The 21849-nt window shown below is 39.1% G+C and overlaps 1 protein-coding gene across 2 annotated transcripts in view; it reads right to left on the reverse strand.

Annotated features, from left to right (window-relative positions):
• CLCN2 (chloride voltage-gated channel 2) overlaps positions 1-19688 on the reverse strand; it is an 86403-nt gene extending 66715 nt beyond the window's left edge. The window contains exon 1 of one of the 2 annotated variants that reach the window (XM_075202449.1): positions 19505-19688. In XM_075202449.1, the coding sequence (XP_075058550.1) occupies positions 19505-19555 (51 nt within the window). In that variant the 5' untranslated portion in view covers positions 19556-19688. The remainder of the gene's footprint in view (positions 1-19504) is intronic. The other variant, XM_075202450.1, reaches the window with a different exon arrangement.
• Positions 19689-21849: the final 2161 nt, after the last annotated feature.

Here is a 21849-nt window from a genome sequence, read left to right on the forward strand (position 1 = left end):
ACAGAAAGGCAGTCTATACTTCATGTAGGAAACACTGTTCACAACACCAGATATACACAGGACATGAGAGAGAGTGAGAGGAAAAGAAATAGCAAAATTAAAGAGAATGACACATTAAACACAAGTGACAAAGGGAGAGGGAATAAAAGAGAGGAACAAGAGACTGACAGAGAATGTAAATGTTTTCCGGTAAAATGAGAGAGTTTAAAGAACTTTTCAGGGGCTGACAAGTGGCTCAGGATACAAACATCTAAAAAGATGCAGCACACTCTTAACCACGTGCCCTAATACAATAAGATGTTTGTACCAGAGCAGGCATGGAGCCAGAATGTCAATGAAACCCAGCTTTGGAAGGAAGGGAGACCCCCTGTGATCATTACAATACAGGAGGTAATGAAATAGCATGATAAACATCTGGAAACAAAGAATTAGTACAGAATTAGTGCCCCCAGAATCAAAGTGTGTAAAACAGCATCCTAAAAACTGTCCTAAATCTCTATCTGATTTATTCTGATGGAGGTGCAAAGAACATCCTAAACACAAACACAGTAGCATGGAGTTAGGGAAAACCAACACAGTAATGTCGATTAAAAAGTGATCTAAAGTAGAGTCACCACACAGCATTTAATGAGGTTGGAAATGGAGAGGAATACAAAAAAAATTGTTAGATACGCTGAAGACAATTGCTATGTGCATTGTAATTACCAGTGATAAACACTTTCTTGAAGCCACAGCACAGTAGACAACATGGCTATTGTGTATGATATTATTTCTTCTATGAAACAGTAGATCAGGAAAAAGACAGGAAGGGGAGATGGGGGAACTGAGAAACAATGGGAGCACCTGTCAGAATCTGCAGTCAGTAGGGAGCTCCACTCCCTGTAAAGCATGTTTCATAGCAAATCCCAGAGCATTGTAGGTTAATACAGGTGCACTCTGCATACTGAACCTGAAGCCAGAGTTCCTGCTTATGTTGTGAAGTCCTGAGGGCAGAAAAATCCTGGAAGAGAAGCTGTGATAGTTTCAGTCACCGTAGGCACCTTATTTTTGCATGGGGAAATATTTTAAAGAATTCATATGTATCCATTGGCAGTCAACCCAAACAGCAAAGCAAACACTTTGCTCAGCTGTGCAGCAGCCACGTAGAGACTTATTTAATAACATGATGTAATGTGCACAAACATGCTTTAACCTATAGTAAGCAAGCAGATTTATAAACGCTAAACAAACTAATAATGAACCAATTTCGGAATGTAAGAGGAATTTTGCATTACTCTTTGCAGAAAGATATGTACATTAATGGCACACAATATTAGCTACCTTGCATTTTTTTTTCAAATAAGCTGAAATTAACAATAGTATGTGGTCTCTGCATTTTCTTCTCTTTAATATTATAGAATCTTTGCTTTTTTATTTTAAATTGAATATTATATTTCCTTTTAAATCAGAAAATGAAAAAAAAAATTACATAATAATGTTTATATTTGGCAGCACAACCTTGGGTCACAATAACTGCAATCACCGGTTTCCTGCACTTCCCTACGGGCAGTTTGTTCCATTTCAGTCTGCATGATCTGAAGGGTACCTTCTCCAAACTGCTGTTTTTAGATCTCTCTACAGATGTTCCATGGAATTCATTGCTGCCCACTTCACAACAGCCAGTCTCGTCTAAAACCATTCCTGGGGGCTTTTGAAGTGTGTATTAGGTCACTATCCCGCTGAAAGACTAATGATGGAGACCCAGCTTTCATACACTGGGTTCAACATTGTTCTCCAAAATGGCCTGGTAATTTCCGCATGATGCCAAGCACACTTTCAAGTCACTCCATGCCAAATGCAGAACAGCAATCCCAAAACATCACTGACCCTCCTTCATGTTTTACTGCAGGGAAGGTGAAATTTTCTTTGAAAGCTTAATGTTGCTTCCTGTAAACATAGGGATGATGTACTTCAGCAAAAAATTCTAATTTGGTATCGTCTGTCCACAGGACATTCTCCCATTTAGGAATTTGGTTTGTGCATAATGGCAGGAGACCCATGAGGGCCCCACTCCTGAGAGACATAAGAAAGTCCAACTGGAGTTTGCCAAAGCACACTGCAGTCAGGCTGTCTCATGTATCTCTCTCAGCAGTGGGGCCTTCATGGGTCTTCTACCATTTTGCATTACTATCTGCAGAGGCTGAAAAAGATTTGCATTGAGTTGGTGATGGACGGATTCAAACAATCCTGCTCTGCAATCTTTGAATACATTTTCTTTTTCCAGGGAAGTTCTCTACAGTGCTATGGCCTTAAACTTTCTCATAAAATATGTATGGTGGGAACGGGAACATCAAGGTGTCTGGAGACTGACTTGTAGCATTGAGACTGTCCATGCTTGGCTACAACTTTCTTTCTGACCTCAGTACACACAGTGACACAAAACATGAGAATTAGTCATTTTCTCTATTCAAGCTTGTTTAATGAGTGATTTTTATATTGCAGACACCTGCTACTCACCACAGGTGAGTTCAGTTCTAAAGTGAAGGCGAATCACTATCTTAAAATCTAATTATTTGTAATCACTACTAAAGGTGTCAATAATTGTGTCTGGCCAATTTAAGCATTTCTGTGTGAAATAAGCGATGACTACAGTATTTTTTTCTGCCTTTTGTGTTTTATTTCACTGCAAACCAAAGAAACACGTATGTGGATACAAATATATGATTACATTTCAACACTTGTCTGGAATTAATGGTGCATTATTAGAAAGAACAAGTGGCCAATATTTTTGGCCACGACTGTATTTAACTATGTCTCACGTAGAGGTTGTGTCAGCTTCTTTTCAACTTAAGTTGGTTACACACAATGGGACTGATCTAGAGTAGGGAGCAATTTTGTGGCCCAATTGTAAGGGTAAAATTACAACAGCAAAATTGTGGTTGCGTGTATTGTAAGATACACGCAGATACATCAACTTAAAATAGAGCGCATATATGTGGCTGCATCAACATACACTCAGAGCAGCCAGATGCAGCAGGAATGAGTGCCATGTGTTTATGGCTCTAGTCTATTATTGTGGTTAATTATTAATATTCCTGTTCAGTATATGTATTGTATTTTACTGTTGATAGAATGCATTTTTTTGTTCTTTTATGTGATCTGCCCAAGTTTGTTCTGTTTAAATGAATATGTGCTCAGAACTACTATTTGATTCATTTTACCGTTTAATGTTACTATAACACAGAATTTCAATAAAAAGATTTGTTAAAAAACCTCCCAAAAAACAATATGGTCCCCTCCCACAAAAACCATCGCCGCCAGTGCAGGCTACCGCTGAAGCAAGGGGATAACACATGTGGTCTCCTGTAAGAGCGACAACCAGCACCAGGCTATGCCATACTGGGCTGGTCACACTAACTAGGAAGACAAGCCGCATGGTAATCCTAGTCAGGGCTACCAGTCACAATGGCTGGCAGGGCTTGCTGGGACTTGTAATTCCACAAATGTACTTCATGATGCTCTCACTTTAAACTACCACCCCGGGAACCTACTGCCTCTGGGTTGTCAGGATAAGCTCCAGTGATGTTAAGAATAGAGCTGGTTTGCCTTGGGATCAACACATTTTTTATGGGCCCAGGTGCCCTAGGGCAGGCTTGGCTAACCTGTGGCACTCCAGGGGGTAAATGTATGAACATGCGGGTTCTTCAACACCCGCGTGTTCAGCGATTAAATTTCAAGCGGCGTTGCATTGTAAAGGGAAACTCCCCTTTACAATGAAGCGCCGCTTGAAATTTAATCGCCGAACACGCTGAACACGTGGGTGTTGAAGAACCCGCATGTTCATACATTTACCCCCAGGTGTTGTGAAACTACAAGTCCCAGCATGCGTTTCCAATATATAGCAGCTTATTGCTGGAAGGGTATGCTGGGACTTGTAGTTTCACAACACCTGGAGTGCCACAGGTGCCACCAGGCTGATGTTGGTATCACATTATACAAGGGGAACCCAATCTGTAGGTCTCCCTGTTACAGTGTAACCTGTCCAGTCTGGCCTAGGCTGATGCTGGATGTAGCTTTACCGAGCGACCCACGTTTGTTGTCTCCCTTCTTTAGCGTTAATGGCAATAGATACATACAGGTTCAGATACCTGTGGCTGGTAACTTCTATTACCAATTAGCAATCATACACTTCACTATCTATAGTAAGTGTAACAGGAACAGCAAAACTGTTTTGATTATTTAAAATTAGTCTGGAAATGCTGGAGCCGTATATTATATACTTTATAACATTTGTTTTCTAAAATGACTAGACTTGTTCAGAGAGAGAAATTAAAAGCAGCAAAGCTACTTTCAGGCACAGTTCCCAGAGGAGCTAAAGTAGCAGTACTGGTTTTCTAGATCAATAATACCAGCAATCTTCACACATATATCAAAGTTCTAAGTTCTAAGGACGTAGAAATCCACTGAATATGAACAAAGTAATGATGGTACAGTCTCACCCAACATCTAATCTCCTGCCAGAGTACAACACCAGAACAACTGCTGTGCAAACGAGTAACAGTCAGCACATTAGGAACAGCCTGGGAACTTGCTTCAATATTAAACACAGTCTCAAGCAATGCATACATCATCGGACTCACAGAATTTTGAAGCAACTATATGATAACTTGGAGTAATAGTGTTGAAACCAAATCCTCAAGCAGGGTACAGTCCTGGGAATACATGGAGGGTAGGGGTGAGGATCATGTCATTTTTTAATATTTATTTATTGAAATGTATTGTTTTTAACTAGTAAAGATACACTCTTATCACCAACATCTGCAAATATTGTTACACCGAGGCTTTGGCAGCCGAGGCTTATCTAGTGATGAGGACTGCTGTAAATACCCTGCATCTTCTAGGGGCATGCTACACCCTACTGTACATAATTTGCATTTGCACACCCCTGAACCACATCTCCTCTCCAATCATAATGCAAGTTACGAGTCTCTCAAAATTCCAATGTTTTTACTGCAAATGTGCAAAACAGATTTTTGAAGCCCACTGTTATTAAATAGGTGTTTATCTCCTGGCTTAATATTTTTATGACAAGATGTAATACGTTATGGATAATGAATTACCATGACACAATGTTGTAAGTACTGTATATCTGGGCATCCTTATTATAATTATTTAACCTGGTGAAGGGGTCACACTCTTGAAACGTTGTGTTTGCATCACAGACACTCAGGAATAAACTACAACTAACAAGAAACTTAGAAAATTACTCACCTATCTGATTGTGTGCGGCTTTGGATATTACTATAAACACAGAATGACCAGTTTTGCTACTTTCCAGCCAAATCGGGCAGATTTTGCACCATGTGTGTCCATCTATTGAGCGCTCTGTAAAAAGACTGACCTGGATGTGAGCATGTATCTATTACATTTGGTCTTTCACGTGTCTGCCCATACAATTCACAGGTCCAGATGCTTATTGACTGGGACAAACAGACTAGTGTATGGGGAGTTTTAGGGATTAAAAATATAACATTTTACCAAGCAGGGTGCCTAAGATTTTGCACATAACTATGCACGAAAGGTTTCTTTAAAGTCCAAAAAGGGAGTATTTTCCAATATTCTGGAGAAAGAACGTTTACTCACTAGAGTTAAAGAAACACCAGTGACCCTGCATGTGTACTACAATCATGCTTGACATGCAGTATGTAACCACCATTGATCTATTGCGTTCACTTACAGTGAATAGAGCAGGCAGCATTCAAAAGACGCTGCCCCGCTTTTCCCGACCACAGGCACACCTGTACAAGCACAATTTTAATTCCCAGTGTGTAATTGGTTGAAGGTTATAAATGATATTTAACAGACAAAGTTGTAGATGCAGTGGGAGGTAGGAGAGAGGAGCGCATCACTGAACTGCTGGAGCCATTGTAGGCCCCACCAAATTAGATGGAAACATTGGATCCCAGATTAACAGCATTTGTTATTATAGCATCATTTAAGGTACATACCCACTGGTATTTGAAATATGTGTTTTTAACGATAAATAAATGTATGTAAATAGTTGTGACTGTAAAAATCATTGTTATTTATTTGAAAAACTAAAAGTTTGTTATTTGTTTTGTTTTGTTTTTGTATACATCATACATATTATCAATACTTCCTTACGGTATCCTTGTTTTCATGTTCTTACAGATTACTGAGATAATGCACTATGTGAGATACTTTGTTTCTATGGTTACCCTGTTCATGTCTTATCTCTCCAGCTTCCGTCACGACATTTGAGCTCAGCTGTGATGTAACTTCTGGTCTCTGTATTTTTAAAATAGAATGTATATCTGCTTATCTTGATGTATTTATGCTTTGCTCAGGAGGTCAGACAAAGGATCAAATCAAACTATCTCATTGGGCGTTTCCCTATAAATTGTTATTAATTTACTAAACCTACTACTTGTAGACTGACACCTTTGTTCTTATATCACTGTTTGTCAGCCAGCCCTGACTTGATTAATGTATATAAACAATGTGGACCTTCCTGAACATACTGGTGAATGGATGATTTATAATATACCAATATGTTTTAAATAATCTTACTTTAGTGACACGCTCATTAAAGCTTCATGTACCTTTATATTGTTTTGATTTAATTAACAGATGTTCTCGGTGACCTTTTAATTATGCTTAAGGTCTAGGCCACATGTCTTGTTTCCCCCAAGCTGCCTTGGTATATTGTTAGTCCCCCCCCCCCTAAATGCAGACAATGCAGGTGCAAGTGACCCTGCTCCTCAATCACAATCAGTAGTGAAACAGATTTAAAGATGGAATGTTACAGATTCTGTTGCTGTCTTCACTCTGCACTTTAAACTATATTTGTTACTTGTACATACTAGTAATAAAGTTTTCAGGAAATACATTTAATTGGTTATAGGAAATTAGAATTGGCACAAAGCAACAGGTAGTAGGTAGGTGGCAAAGCTTTCCTCCTACATCTGTCCAGGTACTTCAGCTTCTCAGAAAGCTTGCAGGTGGCAATTTTTCACCAGAATGAGAAAATTGAGTCAGCATGGATAGATTACAGTTATATTACATAATTGTAAAACTATAACTTTACAAACCAGACTAGTTAACAGACTCTGTCAAACTTGAAGAGCATAAAATAGTAGATCCTGCAAAATCCGGCAGAAATTCATGTAGCTAATATCTCTTGACTTTTTTCTTTTTTTTTAAAAACCTTGTTTAAGGCCCTTGGTCGATCATAGCATCAAGAAGCTAGTGTTAGATGCCAACAGCAATTAAAATTCTATTAGGTAAACCAGGGCCACTGTTGTCCTTATTCCATAGGACATATTAAGTTTGCAGATCATATAATCCCACAAAGTTCTATTTTATTGGCACCTAGCTATAGCTAGTGGATAGAATTCTACACACATGATGGTAGCTCTATGGAATTTGAACTTCTGATGATCTGATGATCTCTGATAATGTTTAACAAAGGTTCGGAATGAGGACCAACGTGCTGCACCTATAATAGAGGCCAATGGAATGCCTACTATTGTGACTCTTGTGCCTGTAGCACATCTAATAGAATGTCCCATCAATCAGGAAGTATAAAATTCTTGCGTGCCACTTGGTGGTAATTCAACTACTACTGGTATTGGCCCGTTACTTCTAAAACTTTATGAATATAATAAAACAGTTATGAGATAGTTCTAAAGGGGCCTCCAAATAAGATGACAAATAAGTAACCAAACACATGTTTTACTTCTGCTTTAAAGTAGAATGCGGAGTCACAAGCAGCCAAAGAAATGAGAAATGTATTAATAGCAAAACTGCTACTCTGGCTGCAAATGCCAGAGATAATAATGAAGAATAATTAAACCAGTTTACATGTTACCAAATTATAAATTGGTCCATAGGAACTATGTAAGATACTGCAGAAAATGCTTTATATCCCAAGTGGATGAATACCTGGGCAGAATAGATTTGAAGAGCAATGTACCTATAATCAGGTGCCAGTATAACCATTTTTTTTTATAAAATTATGAATTTAGTACAGGGCTGAGCCCCTTGAATTAATACAGGAGTGTGTCAGACCCTGCTGAAACTTATACACCAGAAAATATAAGGTATTTTCAAGGCTCTTGACTGAGACATAAACATGAAAATGATCTGCCAAGATAGAAACTGTTTGAGAGTTGTAAGGTATCTAGCCTTTATTCTAAGGAGTATTGAAGCATTAATGCCTGAGTATAGATAGAAATAGACTTTGATGTTAACAACCCAACAATATCACATCTACAAGCATTTGTGCAGTGTCTGCAGAAGATTCTGGTCTCCCAGGAAGCATTCGCTGGAAAGATCAAGAGATAATTTTGATTAATGAATGGATCATTGTAAACCACAGTTTCAATGGCTGGACTGGATAAACTAGAATAATCATGTGAACCCTATCTGCCATTATCTCTTGTAGTATCTTCAACAGAAGGAGCAACCTTGGAAGCCAAGAAAGTTCTCATTCTCACCCTTGGAATATCTTGCCCAGACAACTATAACCTGCCTTATCCCTCTTCAGTCTATCCTCATTCATGCTTCCCACCTTATTTTCCTCTCTCCCCGCTCTACCTTTGCTGACCCTCTCTGTCAGTCGCTACACTAGCTCCCTGTCATAGAAATTCAAGTTCAAACTCCTCACCATCATCTCCAAAGCGCTCAACCACTCTTCTCCTTCTTTCTCCAGCCTCATTTCTACCCACTCTCGCTCACATTGCCTCTGTTCTGACAACTACCGCAACCTCTCTACCACACTGATTACCCCTTCACTCTCCTGCATCCAGGATTTTGCCTGTGCTACATCTGTCTTCTGGAATGCACTCCCAGCATAGTTTTCCTTCGTACCATCGCATCTCTAAGCCTACCTCCCCAGTCCTGTTTCTCGAGCCCATGCTTCTGGGCACAGGTTCAATTAACGTGGATGCCGTTTATCACTTATGCTCAGTCTTGTTATTAGCTCTATGTTCTCTGTATATACTCTGTTGACTGGTCATTGTATAATTTGGTATTGTGAAACTTTGTATTATTTGTATATGTCTGTGCATTGTGGAATACTGTTAAATATGTACTATGTTCACCCCTATGTACGGAGCGGTGGACCACTTCTGGTACCTTATAAATAAAACATAATAATAAGAAGAAGAACAAAAGACAGGTATGAGGAGGAAACACATAGTGGTCCTGAGGTATGTGCACGGTAATGATCCAGCACCCATTATCCAAGCTCCCAGGGACCACACTCAGGACACAAATCTTGGAGTTTGTGTGCTGACTTGAGATGCAAAGAAATCAATATTTGGATCTGGTCTGGACTATTCTCTGGAAAAGAGTATTCTTTAATGTGAGGATGCTTAATTAAATAAAGCCATTTTTCAGGAGAAAGCATTTGGTAAAGTTGAGAACATTAAAGATAATTTTTAATTCCCATTTGCCCTGAGTGATCTTTACCCAGGATTGGTAAATCTCCTGCTGACAGGATTTGTGCTCACCTGCTTATTCGTCTCTTTTGGTGACCCTCCATGCATCAGTGGTGTGTCCACATTCACACCCTACTACCAAAATTACTTTTATTTGGATCTATAATCCCTATATATCAATCTCAGTCTGACCAATACTGGGGATTTCACTGATAAGGTCAATGAAGTACTAATATGTACTATAATGTACTTTTTCGGTATTAGTTTCTCAAGTAATAATCTGTACTGTATATTCAAGATGGTGGCACCCTTGAAAGGACCAGAAATAGGCTAATAAAAATGTAAGAAACAAAAAACGTATTTAATAGTCTGAAATGAATGAAGCCATGCGGTTAAGATCTAATAGGCTTAGGTGAAATGTCAACTTCAGGTAACATGTGTCCTTCCAACCTGCAACGTAATAAATCTATTTTATATTGCACTATATGCAAATACTAGGAGAATAGACAGGGGACAAAGAGGACAAAGAAGAAACGATTGCATGTAACTAAAATATATTAGTCCTTATTTTAGCACTACCTTCACTAAACAATAAAACTGGAATAAAGAATCAAATAAATCAATTATTACAGTCCTTCGGTCCATAATTCTAGCATTCAAATTTCTACATTGTTGTTGTAATGGAAAGGGACTTCACGTGTGCTGAAAATAATAACTTAGCAAAATTTGGTTATTTGGTTAAACAAAAAAATGATCTCTTCATTGCTCCCGTGCTCACCTAAACATCCTGGTTTCTGGGAACCCATCAATGACAGTGTTTGCTAATAGATCCATTAATCACAAAAACAAAACCTCCAGGGGTTCCTCTAAGGCATTCACAGCTTCTGGCTAGGCACCAAGCTAAGTGCAAAGACTGTTTCACACACAAATCTAGATGCTTGTGCACGCACAGAATGTAATAGGACAAGCAGCCTTGAGAGCGTTATTTTACTGACTGATTTATCGACTACAAAACTTGGCTGTGGTTGAGACCAACACGTTTACCAAAATGTAGGATTATGAGAACAAAGTATACTATAGTTGTTTACTACCACATTAATATCACAATAACTGATTCATATTTTTTAATGCGGAACTATAGTATATATTGTAATACATTTTCCTACCAGAAGGTTAGTCAAATATTGCACCTCGGCTGATCTTGACATTTTTCACATTTCTATGTGTTGATTAAGCAAGAAATTGATATAGATAGCATATTTAAAAGTTATATTCCTTAGAACACGCACCCAGCCCCTGAACCCAAGTTCATTAAAACACTCAACATGAAAATCTATTATTAGCAAGATTCTCACGTACTAGTACACTTGCACACGCAGCAAGTCTCCCATGCCACGTTCACTAGCACACACACAGAGCCTCCCCAACAAATTTCACTAGAACGCATAGCAAGCCTGTTTTGCCAAGTTAATTGGTACACATAGGTCAGCGCCTTACCCCAAGTTCATTAGAACACACAGCTAGCATCTTACCCTAAGCTAAGAAAACACAGCATGTTAACATTTTTCCCCAAACTTTTTGTGACAAACAAACATCTTGCTGAATGTTCAACATAGCACATAGCAGGGGCGGACCAAGACTTTATTTTTAGAGAGGGCCATTTAGCAAAATCACGCCCCTCCTTCATTCTGACTGGCTAGCCCCGATTGACCCTGCCCCCGGCTGTCTTGGACGCAATTTAAAGACAGGCTTGTGCTGCTGGGGAGGGGGGAGGGGGGGTTGCCCTGATCGCTTCCCTCCCCCCAGACCCACCACTGGCACCCAAGTTCATTAGGACAAACAATACGTTAAGTAACCTAAACACCTAACAGTAATAGCTAGAATATGTTATCTTTAGCACCGATCGCCCTAACCCCAAATTCACTTTTTTGAATTCTGGCACCTGGGCGCTTTATCAATTCTTAGCCCTAGGCGGCAGCCCAGAAATGTCCATTGCCATCTCCTACTATTTGCAATAACTTAAGTACTAAAATAACTAAGAACCTAATAACCTCTACCACAGTTGTCACAGAGTTCCACAGGATTATTCAATGTCTGCCACCACTCCTCCCCGAGCCCTGGAAACTATATTCACAAAGCAATCATCATCATCATCATAATCATCAGCTATTTATATAGCACCACTAAATCTATAATAGCGTTTTCCAACACCAGTCATCAAGTACCCCCAAAATGCCATATTTTCAGAATTTAGAGAATCATGTAGAAGTGCGTTAATCTACTTGGCTGGTTCAGTAATTATGCTGCTAGTTCTTATGTATAGAAATTCTCAATACATCAACCATCTCATGTTAATCTTTTAAAACCCTGGAAAACACCAGTGACACAGGGAGATTTGTTTTTCCCCCTCAATAAAGAGAATAAATGCTAAATCTGGGTAGACGTGGATTATAGCAAACATTTTATTTTTTTCAGTATATCACTGGTAGAAAAGTTCACTCCACTAAATAGAAAAAAACACTAAAGGTAAAATTCCATTTTTTACAAGAAAAACAAAAGGTAACATTGATATAAATTAACCAAATAGATGAGAAAATACCATTAACGATAATGTACCAACTTCATTTGGAATACCCCAGAGTAATAATACCATAGGCTATACTAAAGCCAAGGTGCTGAGCAAGATAAGTTCTTTGAGCGGTCTATTGATCCTTGGCTTCACAAAGGGGATGCATCACATTTTTTATCCTTATTATTGATAATATTGCATGCTATGTCAGCACATTTCAAAGATTAATGTATGTGTTTTTCTTCCTAAATGGGAAGTGTAGCCGGACACTTAGAAGAGATCACATGTTCACATGTAAAAACGACCATAGAAACTATTCACTGAAAATTCAATCAACAGCCATATATCATGATAACTGCCAACTATCTCTAACTTCAAGGGACAGCCCCATGTTTTAGAGATTGACCCTGCACATGGTCTAGTTTTTAAACATTGATCATCTTTGCACTCTAAAGCATTCAGTTGCCAGTGCTGCCCAAGAGACTCCACAATTGCTGATTTGCAGATCTGCTAAGGTCTCTAGATTTGCCAATATATCTCTGAAGGTTCTCATGCCAAAAGGGCCATGATCGTTCCTAGCTGCCAGCAGTTCATGTTCTAATTTTCTGTTCTGTCAGAGATCATCCAATCTATTAAACAAGGGAATGCTACAGTTAGCCATCTGCCCCAGGAACACCGGGCTGCCATGCCTTGTTACTCAATGAGTGATGTCAAGGCTGTGTAGTTTCCCTCTCAGCTTGAGGATTCTGTGGATCTTGCTGTTCGAACATCAAATTATTACCGAGTACATGTGCCTGATTTGATGTCTGCTTCATCTTCTGGTGCTTGGCTGCTTCACCTGCCTCTTGTTCCGGTTCCATTGGTGACACCTGACCCAGATCCTAAGTAATCTTCTGGTCCAGTGTCACCTGAATTAGATTTCATGCTATTCATCTATTCTGCACCACAACACAGGGAGTCCAATCTACAGTTGTCTGATAGTGCAGTAATGGCATTGACCTATGTGTTCTTGACCTCTGGACCCTCTGTAACAACCTGTTGCACCATTTTCATTACAATTGATTCTGTGCAGATCTGGATTAGAAAATTGCTTAATGGCTTTCTGCTTGTAATGCTTTGCCAACATATTATGCTTATTATCAAACATTCAAACTTACACAAGTAGCTTCCTTTGAACAAGACATTGATTGTCCTGGTTTTGTAAGCAATGTTTCTGTAGTGCCTATTTGTTCCTGATATGTTTATAGATATCTGATTTGGCCAGTCTTGACTCTGCTCCTGTGTGCTGGTTTGGTCCTGGTCCTATATGTCTAAATCCTGTTAGTGATCTTGATCACCAGACCTTGTTCTGATTGTCACCTGTTCTGGCTTGTTCAGTCTGGTCTTAGCCCCGTGATGTTGCATTTCTGAAGCTCCCCTGTACTTCTGATACAATGCCCTGACCTGTCTTCTACTTTAGAGTCAGTGACGCTGTACAGTAATGCAAGGAGGGCTATTCTCAACATTCCAGGATACCCAGGTAACTCCTGCGATTTCCTGATGTTTCCCTGTTATTGTTTACTTGAACATTCTGACTTTAATGGAGCTCACAATATTGGGTGCATCTCCTGTAACCCGGACCTTATACAGGGGCTGGAAGTTAGTCTCTCGAAAAGCCATGAGCAAAGGTGTTGTGTAATATTTGTGTGGGTACCATTGCCTTTTATGGAACAAAATTAATTTATTCAACTTGTTCCTTTATTTCCAAACTTGACAATGTTTATATTTCATCAATGAATCTTTCTAGTGTTAGGGAATAGAACATAGAAGAAAAGAACAAACTTGCAAAACTTAACTATGACTGAATCATGAGCAGTCTATTGTCACATGTGGCAGTTATTATGGACACGTTTAATTGACACTTTAGATATCTTGATAAATTGCTGGACAGGATCTAGAGAGAACTGAAGGTTATCATCTATGATGATTATATAAAATGACTTTATCATTATTTTTGAAGAACAAGAAAGATTACATTTATTCCTCACTTTCATCCAGTAAGGCATGTTAATGTGATAAAGAGCAAAGGTGGCTTTTATACACTGTGTTGTCCTAAAACACAAGTAATAAAAAAGATAACAATCGAAAGCACCAAATATGAAAAAAAAAAAGACTTTAATAGTTAACATTGAAATAAATACCTGACTTCAGGAGATGAAAAGGTTATGAAATGTCCAGAATGCCTGCTTAATATTCAAAAATACACATACACATTAATGAACTCCCTGCTGCACAAAATCTAATCTATACTCCATATCACGAGAAATCCGCTCAAAGATAAATGAAGACGCAGAAATGTAGATTTAGCTCTTAAAATTAAATAAATCCTCATTTCACCGCTACCTGTTTACTTAAAACTATAATCACTTTTCCATGACATAACATACATGGTGAACATTTTCCAAAAGTTAAGTTTAAAAATAAATATTTGTCTCAAACATAGCACTATTGACTTATTAATGCATAAAGGCTGTTGCTGGTCTGCCCCTCTCCACTGCCACTGATATATGCTATATCCTCCAATGTGATGTAACATGGCCACTTCAATTCTTAAATACACATCTTTAATAAATAAGGGAAAGTGGCATAGGGCCTGATTCATTAAGGAAAGTAAGGCAAAAAAAGGATTACATTTTCTCCTGGACAAACCATGTTGCAATGCAAGAGAAGCTAATTAGTAAATTATTTCGCACATAAGTTAAATACTGGCTGTTTTTCATGTAGGACACAAATATTTAATAGCTTTATTTTTACACTGATATGCAAAGTTGATCTAGGACATGTCCTACCCCAAATATAAATCTGTCCCATGCAACATGGTTTTGCCAAGGTGCAAAGATACTCCTATTTGTGTTTGTGTGTGCCTGTGTGTGTTAGGAATTTGGACTGTAAGTGCCAATGGGGGCAGGGACTGATGTTAATGACAATTATTCTATGTAAAGCGCTGCGTATTTGGTGACACTATATAAATAAATAAATGATAATGACACTGATAGTTGCATTCAGCAAATATAACAATAGACAAGGTCCTGGACAGTCATTCATATAAAAGAAATCTAGGACAAATTACGTTCCTGTAAATAAACACATTTAAGGGGTGTTAATGTTGGCACTTTACTTGGCCATATACTTTACTCTGACTTATGCTTTAATTAAGAACAGCAGTGATATCAGAGAGTGGGACATTGGTTAGCATTGCAGCCCTGAACCCAGGCTGCTATCAGCATTGCTTTTATATGTTCTCCCCATGTTCATGTAGGTTTGCAAAATTGGTCCTGGTATGCTTATTTGCCTCTGGTAAGGAAATTAGACTATAAATCAACTTAAATGCCTAAAATTGAAGGCGTTTAATATAGAAACAAAAGCATAATTACCTTGGACATGCCATTCTCTGAAATCGTTGGGGTCCCCGATTGCCCCACTCTCCTCTTACGGCTATTTCAAGCTGGCATCTATGCAGCTCACCCGTGAACTTCCCAGGTGCATTCATGGAAAGTTTACAAGGAGAGACACCAACTTGGCCTGTTTGAAAGTGGCTGAGTGATATGCTCACAGAAAAGAGTGGTATAGGACCATTACAGCCATCCTTTTAATATACTGTAGATCAGTGATGGGCAACCTTGTGTTCTTCGAGGGCCGCTTGTGCCCACCAACCTTCAAAAGGGCAGCACAGAGGAAGGAGGGAGAGTACACTGCACTCCTTCCTCCTCCCTGTGTGCCAGCCCTGGAATCCCTACAGAGGAATGATAGAGAACCCACTGCACTCCCTCTTCTTCCGCTATGTACTGTGACCTTCTCTGCTTTAACAAAGCCGAGAATAACATTGGGAGCAGCTAGCTGGGGGGCCGCAGGTGAAGGCTTGTTGGGCCACTGACAACTGCTGGATGCCTGTTGCCTGCCCCTACACTATATTGAGGCTGAATAAAAAAGTAACTGCTAGGATTGGGCACGCTTATGTTAGTTGCTGTTGCTATCTAAGGACACAACCCATAAATGTTCCAGATTCACTGACACCATGCCAAGTACACTATTTCAGTAATACCTTTTACAACACCACACTCAATTACCGACAGGTGCATACTCTTCTCAATCGTAGATTAAAATGTATTAATTTCATTAATGCTACCCACACTGTAATGCCAGTTTGTGTTTTAAGCTAGCAGTATAAAGAGTGAGCACTGACTGTTCTTGTATCTCGGACTCAATATCATTCAGAAGACCTCAAATAACACAGTATTATCTTCACCAAGGCAGCTATATCATCATAGGAGCTATAACAGCACGCTGGACTATGAAAGGACACTATCAGCAAGAACTAATGATTAGATTTATGAACTAGCGAATAATTAGCTGACAAAAATTGTCTAATTATTAAACCAAATAATTAGGTATAAGCATGAGGTGCATGTGTTGCAACTGCATGTTCTCTTGAAATACACTTAATAAAAAACTGTAGCATAGATCCAACACTGGTCTAGGCACACACACTTTGACTTTTGTTGATAAATGCCAAACTTCTATAATGGAACTAGCTCTGCACTTCATGTCTCTCTAAATTACGTTTCTGCTAAATCAAGTTAGTATTATAAATGGGTCACCCACACAGTTCTACTGTGAGCAGTGAGACATACATATTCTCACCTACCGATGAGGCCAAGCGAGAGCTGGAAAATATTAGCTTGGGGGGCAAGACTCAACTCCGCAGCCTATTAGGAACATTTTAAAGGGGAAAAAATGCAGGTAGCCCAGTGACCCAGCTCAAGATAGCCCACTATGGGACCGGCCCGGGGGGCAGTTGCCCCCTGCCCAGCTTGCCCCTGGATGAGACACACCAACAGGTACATTGCTGTACTCTATATAAAGGGCATGCAGACAGCCCACAAGAATTCCTGATAATACTAATTTGCGAAGTATTTGACCAGGGGTCCTTAACCTGTGGATCTTAGCCAAAAAAATGGTCCTTTGTCCATCGCATTTTTGTTAAGTTACCTGATAACACCAGCTACACATTAATTTATTAATCTCCCTGCAGTTATATTTTAATAAAAATAACATACTATATATGTCAACAACAGTAAAGATATGAAAGGGGAACTCATTATCATATTAAAACTGTACTATGGGATCCATAGCTGCCTGCCAAAGTAAATCTTGGCCCCAAACTTGGAAATATACTAAAATGTAATCATACCAATGATAATAAAATCTTGAGGCGTGGATATAAACTGGCCAGATAATAAAGTACTTTGAACATTATATTCTTGTGTGTTCTCAATTTGTAATTGTGTAACACATTTGCAGTAGGTAGATTACACAATGTCAAATAATTGTTTGGCTTGAATAGTATCTTGAACCAGGGGCCCTAATTAGACATTTGTGGACTCCATAGTAATATTTTGTAAGGGCCCCCATGTACCGCCCAACACTGCAAAACACATATACGCATGGAGCTTTGTCAGGGAAGGCCTGTCACCCTCAGCATAGGGCCCCATAGCAGCTACACCTCCTGCAACTATGGTAGTTATGCTCTTGCCTTGAGCTATAGGCTAAAAAGTGTATTCAGGTTTATTAAAAAAATATTCACGGGTTAGATTACAACTGGCCACACATAGGCGGAGATTCAATCGTCTGTGATGTGTCGCCGGACATCACCACAATGTCCAGCTGCGCACATTGCCGGCCATTACAGTAAGTAATCTCTGCTCACTTCTCCTCACACCTCTATGGAGTGCAAGAACAAATGTGCAGAGACTTCAGCCTGAACATCGGCTCAATGTGTCTCCATGGACTGCTCCGTAGACACATTGCGCTAAATTGAATCTCCCCCAAAATGTGATTTATTTATTTTTGTCAATTTGGTCAGTGCAATTTGGGGGTCTATAACCATGTTTGGAGACAAATTCAGGTTGCAGTTTCAATGGTCATCATGAATAGCAAAATGAGCATGTGAGCCTGCAATACAAAGCAAAGTAGAAAGATACAGATATGTACTTCAGGGCAGTGGTAGGACTACCTTTGGTGCAGCAGGTGCGGTGCACCGGGACCCATGGAGATAATGGGGCCCGTTGCACAATGAACTAGGGAGCTGTGGGCCCTGGTTCCCTCCTCTCTGCTTCCCGGCACCAGGGCCCACAGCTCTCTAGTTCTGTCTCTGATCCAGGGGATGTGGAGTTGCTGTATAGCTGGTGTAAATCCACAGTAAAATAATAAATATATGGGAAATTTTCCAGTCAGTAATATTACTTCCACAATTACTTGCAGCAATTTCACCTGTAAAGCTTAGCTACATGTGATAGCCAAACAGGGCCCTTTCACATGTGCATTAAAACATGTTTTCCAAACAAAACCTGCATTGTGATAGATAAGCATTAGTTATAACAGCTAAACAGACCTGGGTTATGACTAATGTGCATAAACCCACACATTCTTCACATGTATTTATAAACCCAGAATTTGCACTAAATCCTAAATGACTGCTGAACGTGTGAAAGGGCTCGAAGAAACAGCTATGCTGCAGGAATACACACACAGCATCACAATGTTGATAAAGGACTTGGATGGACAGCAACAAAGTTTTTATAAAAGCAGTTCTAGCTTAAATAGGGGGGCAAAGAAGAATGTAGTGGCTTTAAACAATTTAAGAATGTAATTTAAAAAAATATATATGTGTGATAATAACATAAATAAGAGGTGAGAAATATAGAAAGCATGGGAATGCTTTCTATATTTGGGAACAGAAGAAGCCAGTTTGTATACAATATTTAAATTTTATGTGTTTATATAAAGTTTTAAATATTTGCAGGTATATATATCAGGATGCAGGTTTCCACATACATACTTTTTATTTACATACATTAAATATACACTTCCATGTATACACAATGTGTGTCAGAAGAAGATATACATATATATTTGTATATGATAACACTGTCAATCAATGTCACTTGGTTGAACAAAGTCCTTTTACCACATGGTCACCTCACCCTAATATGATGGGACACAGGGTGACAAGAGCTAAAACTTCTACAGCCATATCATTAGAATAAAAGCCTTTGTTCTATATTATAATACTTGGGACTGTGTTGAATCAGCATTCAGTTATCAGAGTGGACGCAGACTGTGACAATGTACAGTATAAGCAGAATGAGAAATCATTTTATGGCGCTAGATCGAGCTGTCACCAGGTGAAGTCACAGGTTCTCTATAACGTTACTGCAGATGTACAGAAGTATGGAGAGGAATTACTAATAAACATGAATTTAGGAGGGCTCTAACTAGGGTCGTTAGTAGTGAGAGGAGTGTAAGAGAACAGGAACTGTTTATTCGTTCAAAATGAAGGTTTAAAGAAAAAAAAAAAAAGGCTGGGGCGTTATAATGTCACAGGATACATGAGGGCTCCATAGATTTCAGAAGTAAAGTAATGGCATTTTCTTTCTGCAACTAAGTCACTCACCAATGTTTGCTCATATTTAAGAGCCCGAGACTCCAACCCGTTGCCTGACATGTCTGCGGCTCCTCTGCTCCTTTCTGTGTCTCGGAATGTCTCTCACTGACAGTCTCTAAGTCAGGCTTTTTCTCATTCAGGACTAGTCTCTCTTACTCTCCCACGTCCCTCTGTTTAGCCGTCCTCTCTTCTTAACGTCCTCCCCTTGTTCACACCCTCTCTCCGCCTGTTCTCTCTGCTGTGTCATCTGTATTCCCTTCAAATATCCCTCTCTCTCGCTTTGTCAACACAGGGCCAGCATTGACGAGGCTGAAGTTAGCTTCTTATTCAGCCAGCTTCTTATTCACGCTCCAGCTTCTTAATCAGAAAAGGTTGATTTTGAAGGATTGAATCAAGTTGGATGGATCACTGATTTCACATCAGATTTACATTAAAGAGTGTAATAGTATTTAGCATGATCCAACAAGTATTTGGACATGAAATCAGGGGTTTGAATAAATAGCTGTAGTTTTGCAAGGGCAAAATGCCATTGTGCCACCAATTTGATAGTGGGAAACAACAAAGGGTGGTCAGTTACATGCAAAACACTTGTATTTTGCCTGGCCCAACACAGTTTTGGGCATGAAATCAGGTGGCAAAGTGGGCACAGATAACATTTTCATCATTTTGAATAAATTACTGTAGATTTGCAAGGGTTAAATGCCGTTGGACCACCAATTTGATAGTGGGAAACAACAAAGGGTGGTCAGTTACATTTAAAATACTTGTTTGTAGTTTTGCAAGGTTTGATTTTTTTTTTTTAATTAAAAATTGCAACAAAAATAAATCCTATTTCACTTTTTCCAAAATAAAATAAGACTATATACAACATCAAAGGGTAAAAAGGACCAATAGGAACGAAACATCACATTATCATAACACCCAATTCTCCTACAATCCCTCCACAAAAACTACTGCTTCATAAATGAGAATAAATATATACATAATTATTACATCCTCTAACACAATAGAATAATTATGACACAATACTCTGCATTACAAGAACCCCCCACCAATATATAATACCACCCATACACCCTTTACTGTCGGGAAACGAAAACAAACTTTAAATGTATGTAAACCTTACTAAAAAAAAAAAGATTTCCACAAAATCTAATAGTGAAAGAACAGGATAGATAGCAAAGAATCGAGAGACTGCCAGATGTTAGCTACCACCTAGGGAGGTCCCAATTCCCGCCAGAGTCTAGCCCAGCTTGCAGCATCCATCCGGTCCCTCTCCATTTCCCTAATTTTCCAAACCTCATGCAGAATACTATCCCCCACCTCACTACAGGGAAGGATTTTGCCCCTAATGGACACTAAACACTGTGCAACAAAAATAAATATTTTTTTTCTATTTTATTTTGGGCAAAGTGATATGGGAATTATTTTTGTTGCAATTTTTGATAAAAACATCAACGCTTGCAAAACTAAAGCTACTTATTCAAAATGGTGAAAATTTTATCTTTGCCCACTTTGTCACCTGATTTCATACCCAAAACAGTGTTGGGTCAGGCAAAAGACAAGTGTTTTTTTTATGTAATTGACCTCCTTTTGTTGATTCCCACTATCAAATTGGTGGCCCAATGGCATTTAACCCTTGCAAAACTACAGCTACTTATTCACAATGATAAAATATTGTGACTTTGCCCACTTTGCCTCCTGATTTCATGCCCAACTTGATTTAACCCTTTAAAAATAACCTTTTCTGAATAAGAAGCTGTAGCGTGAATAAGAAGTGAATAAGAAGCTGGCCGAATAAGACGCTAACTTTAGCCTTGTCCGACATTACTGGTCTTTATGTAGCAGAAGAGGTGATGCACATCATCAGGACAGGCTCTGTTACTACTAGTCTTTATGTAACATAGTCTGAAGCTGCACATCATTAGGATATGCTCTGATACTGCTGATCCTTATGTAACATAGTGTGGTGTTGCACATTATCAGGACAGGCTCTGCTGGTCCTTAGGTAACATAGTGTGGAGCTGCACATCATTAGGGTATGCTCTGATACTGCTGGTCTTTATGTAACATAGTGTGGTGCTGTACATCATCAGGACAAGCTCTGTTACTGCTGGTCTTTATGTAAAATAGAGTGATGTTGCACATCATCAGGACAGGCTCTGTTACTGCTGGTCTTTATGTAAAATAGAGTGATGCTGCACATCATCAGGACAGGCTCTGTTACTGCTGGTCCTTATGTAACATAGTGTGGTGCTGCACATCATCAGGACAAGCTCTGTTACTGCTGGTCTTTTTGTAAAATAGAGTGATGCTGCACATCATCAGAACAGACTCTGTTACTGCTGGTCTTT

Source organism: Mixophyes fleayi, chromosome 3 (genome assembly GCF_038048845.1).
Source record: "Mixophyes fleayi isolate aMixFle1 chromosome 3, aMixFle1.hap1, whole genome shotgun sequence".
Lineage (NCBI taxonomy): Eukaryota > Metazoa > Chordata > Amphibia > Anura > Limnodynastidae > Mixophyes > Mixophyes fleayi.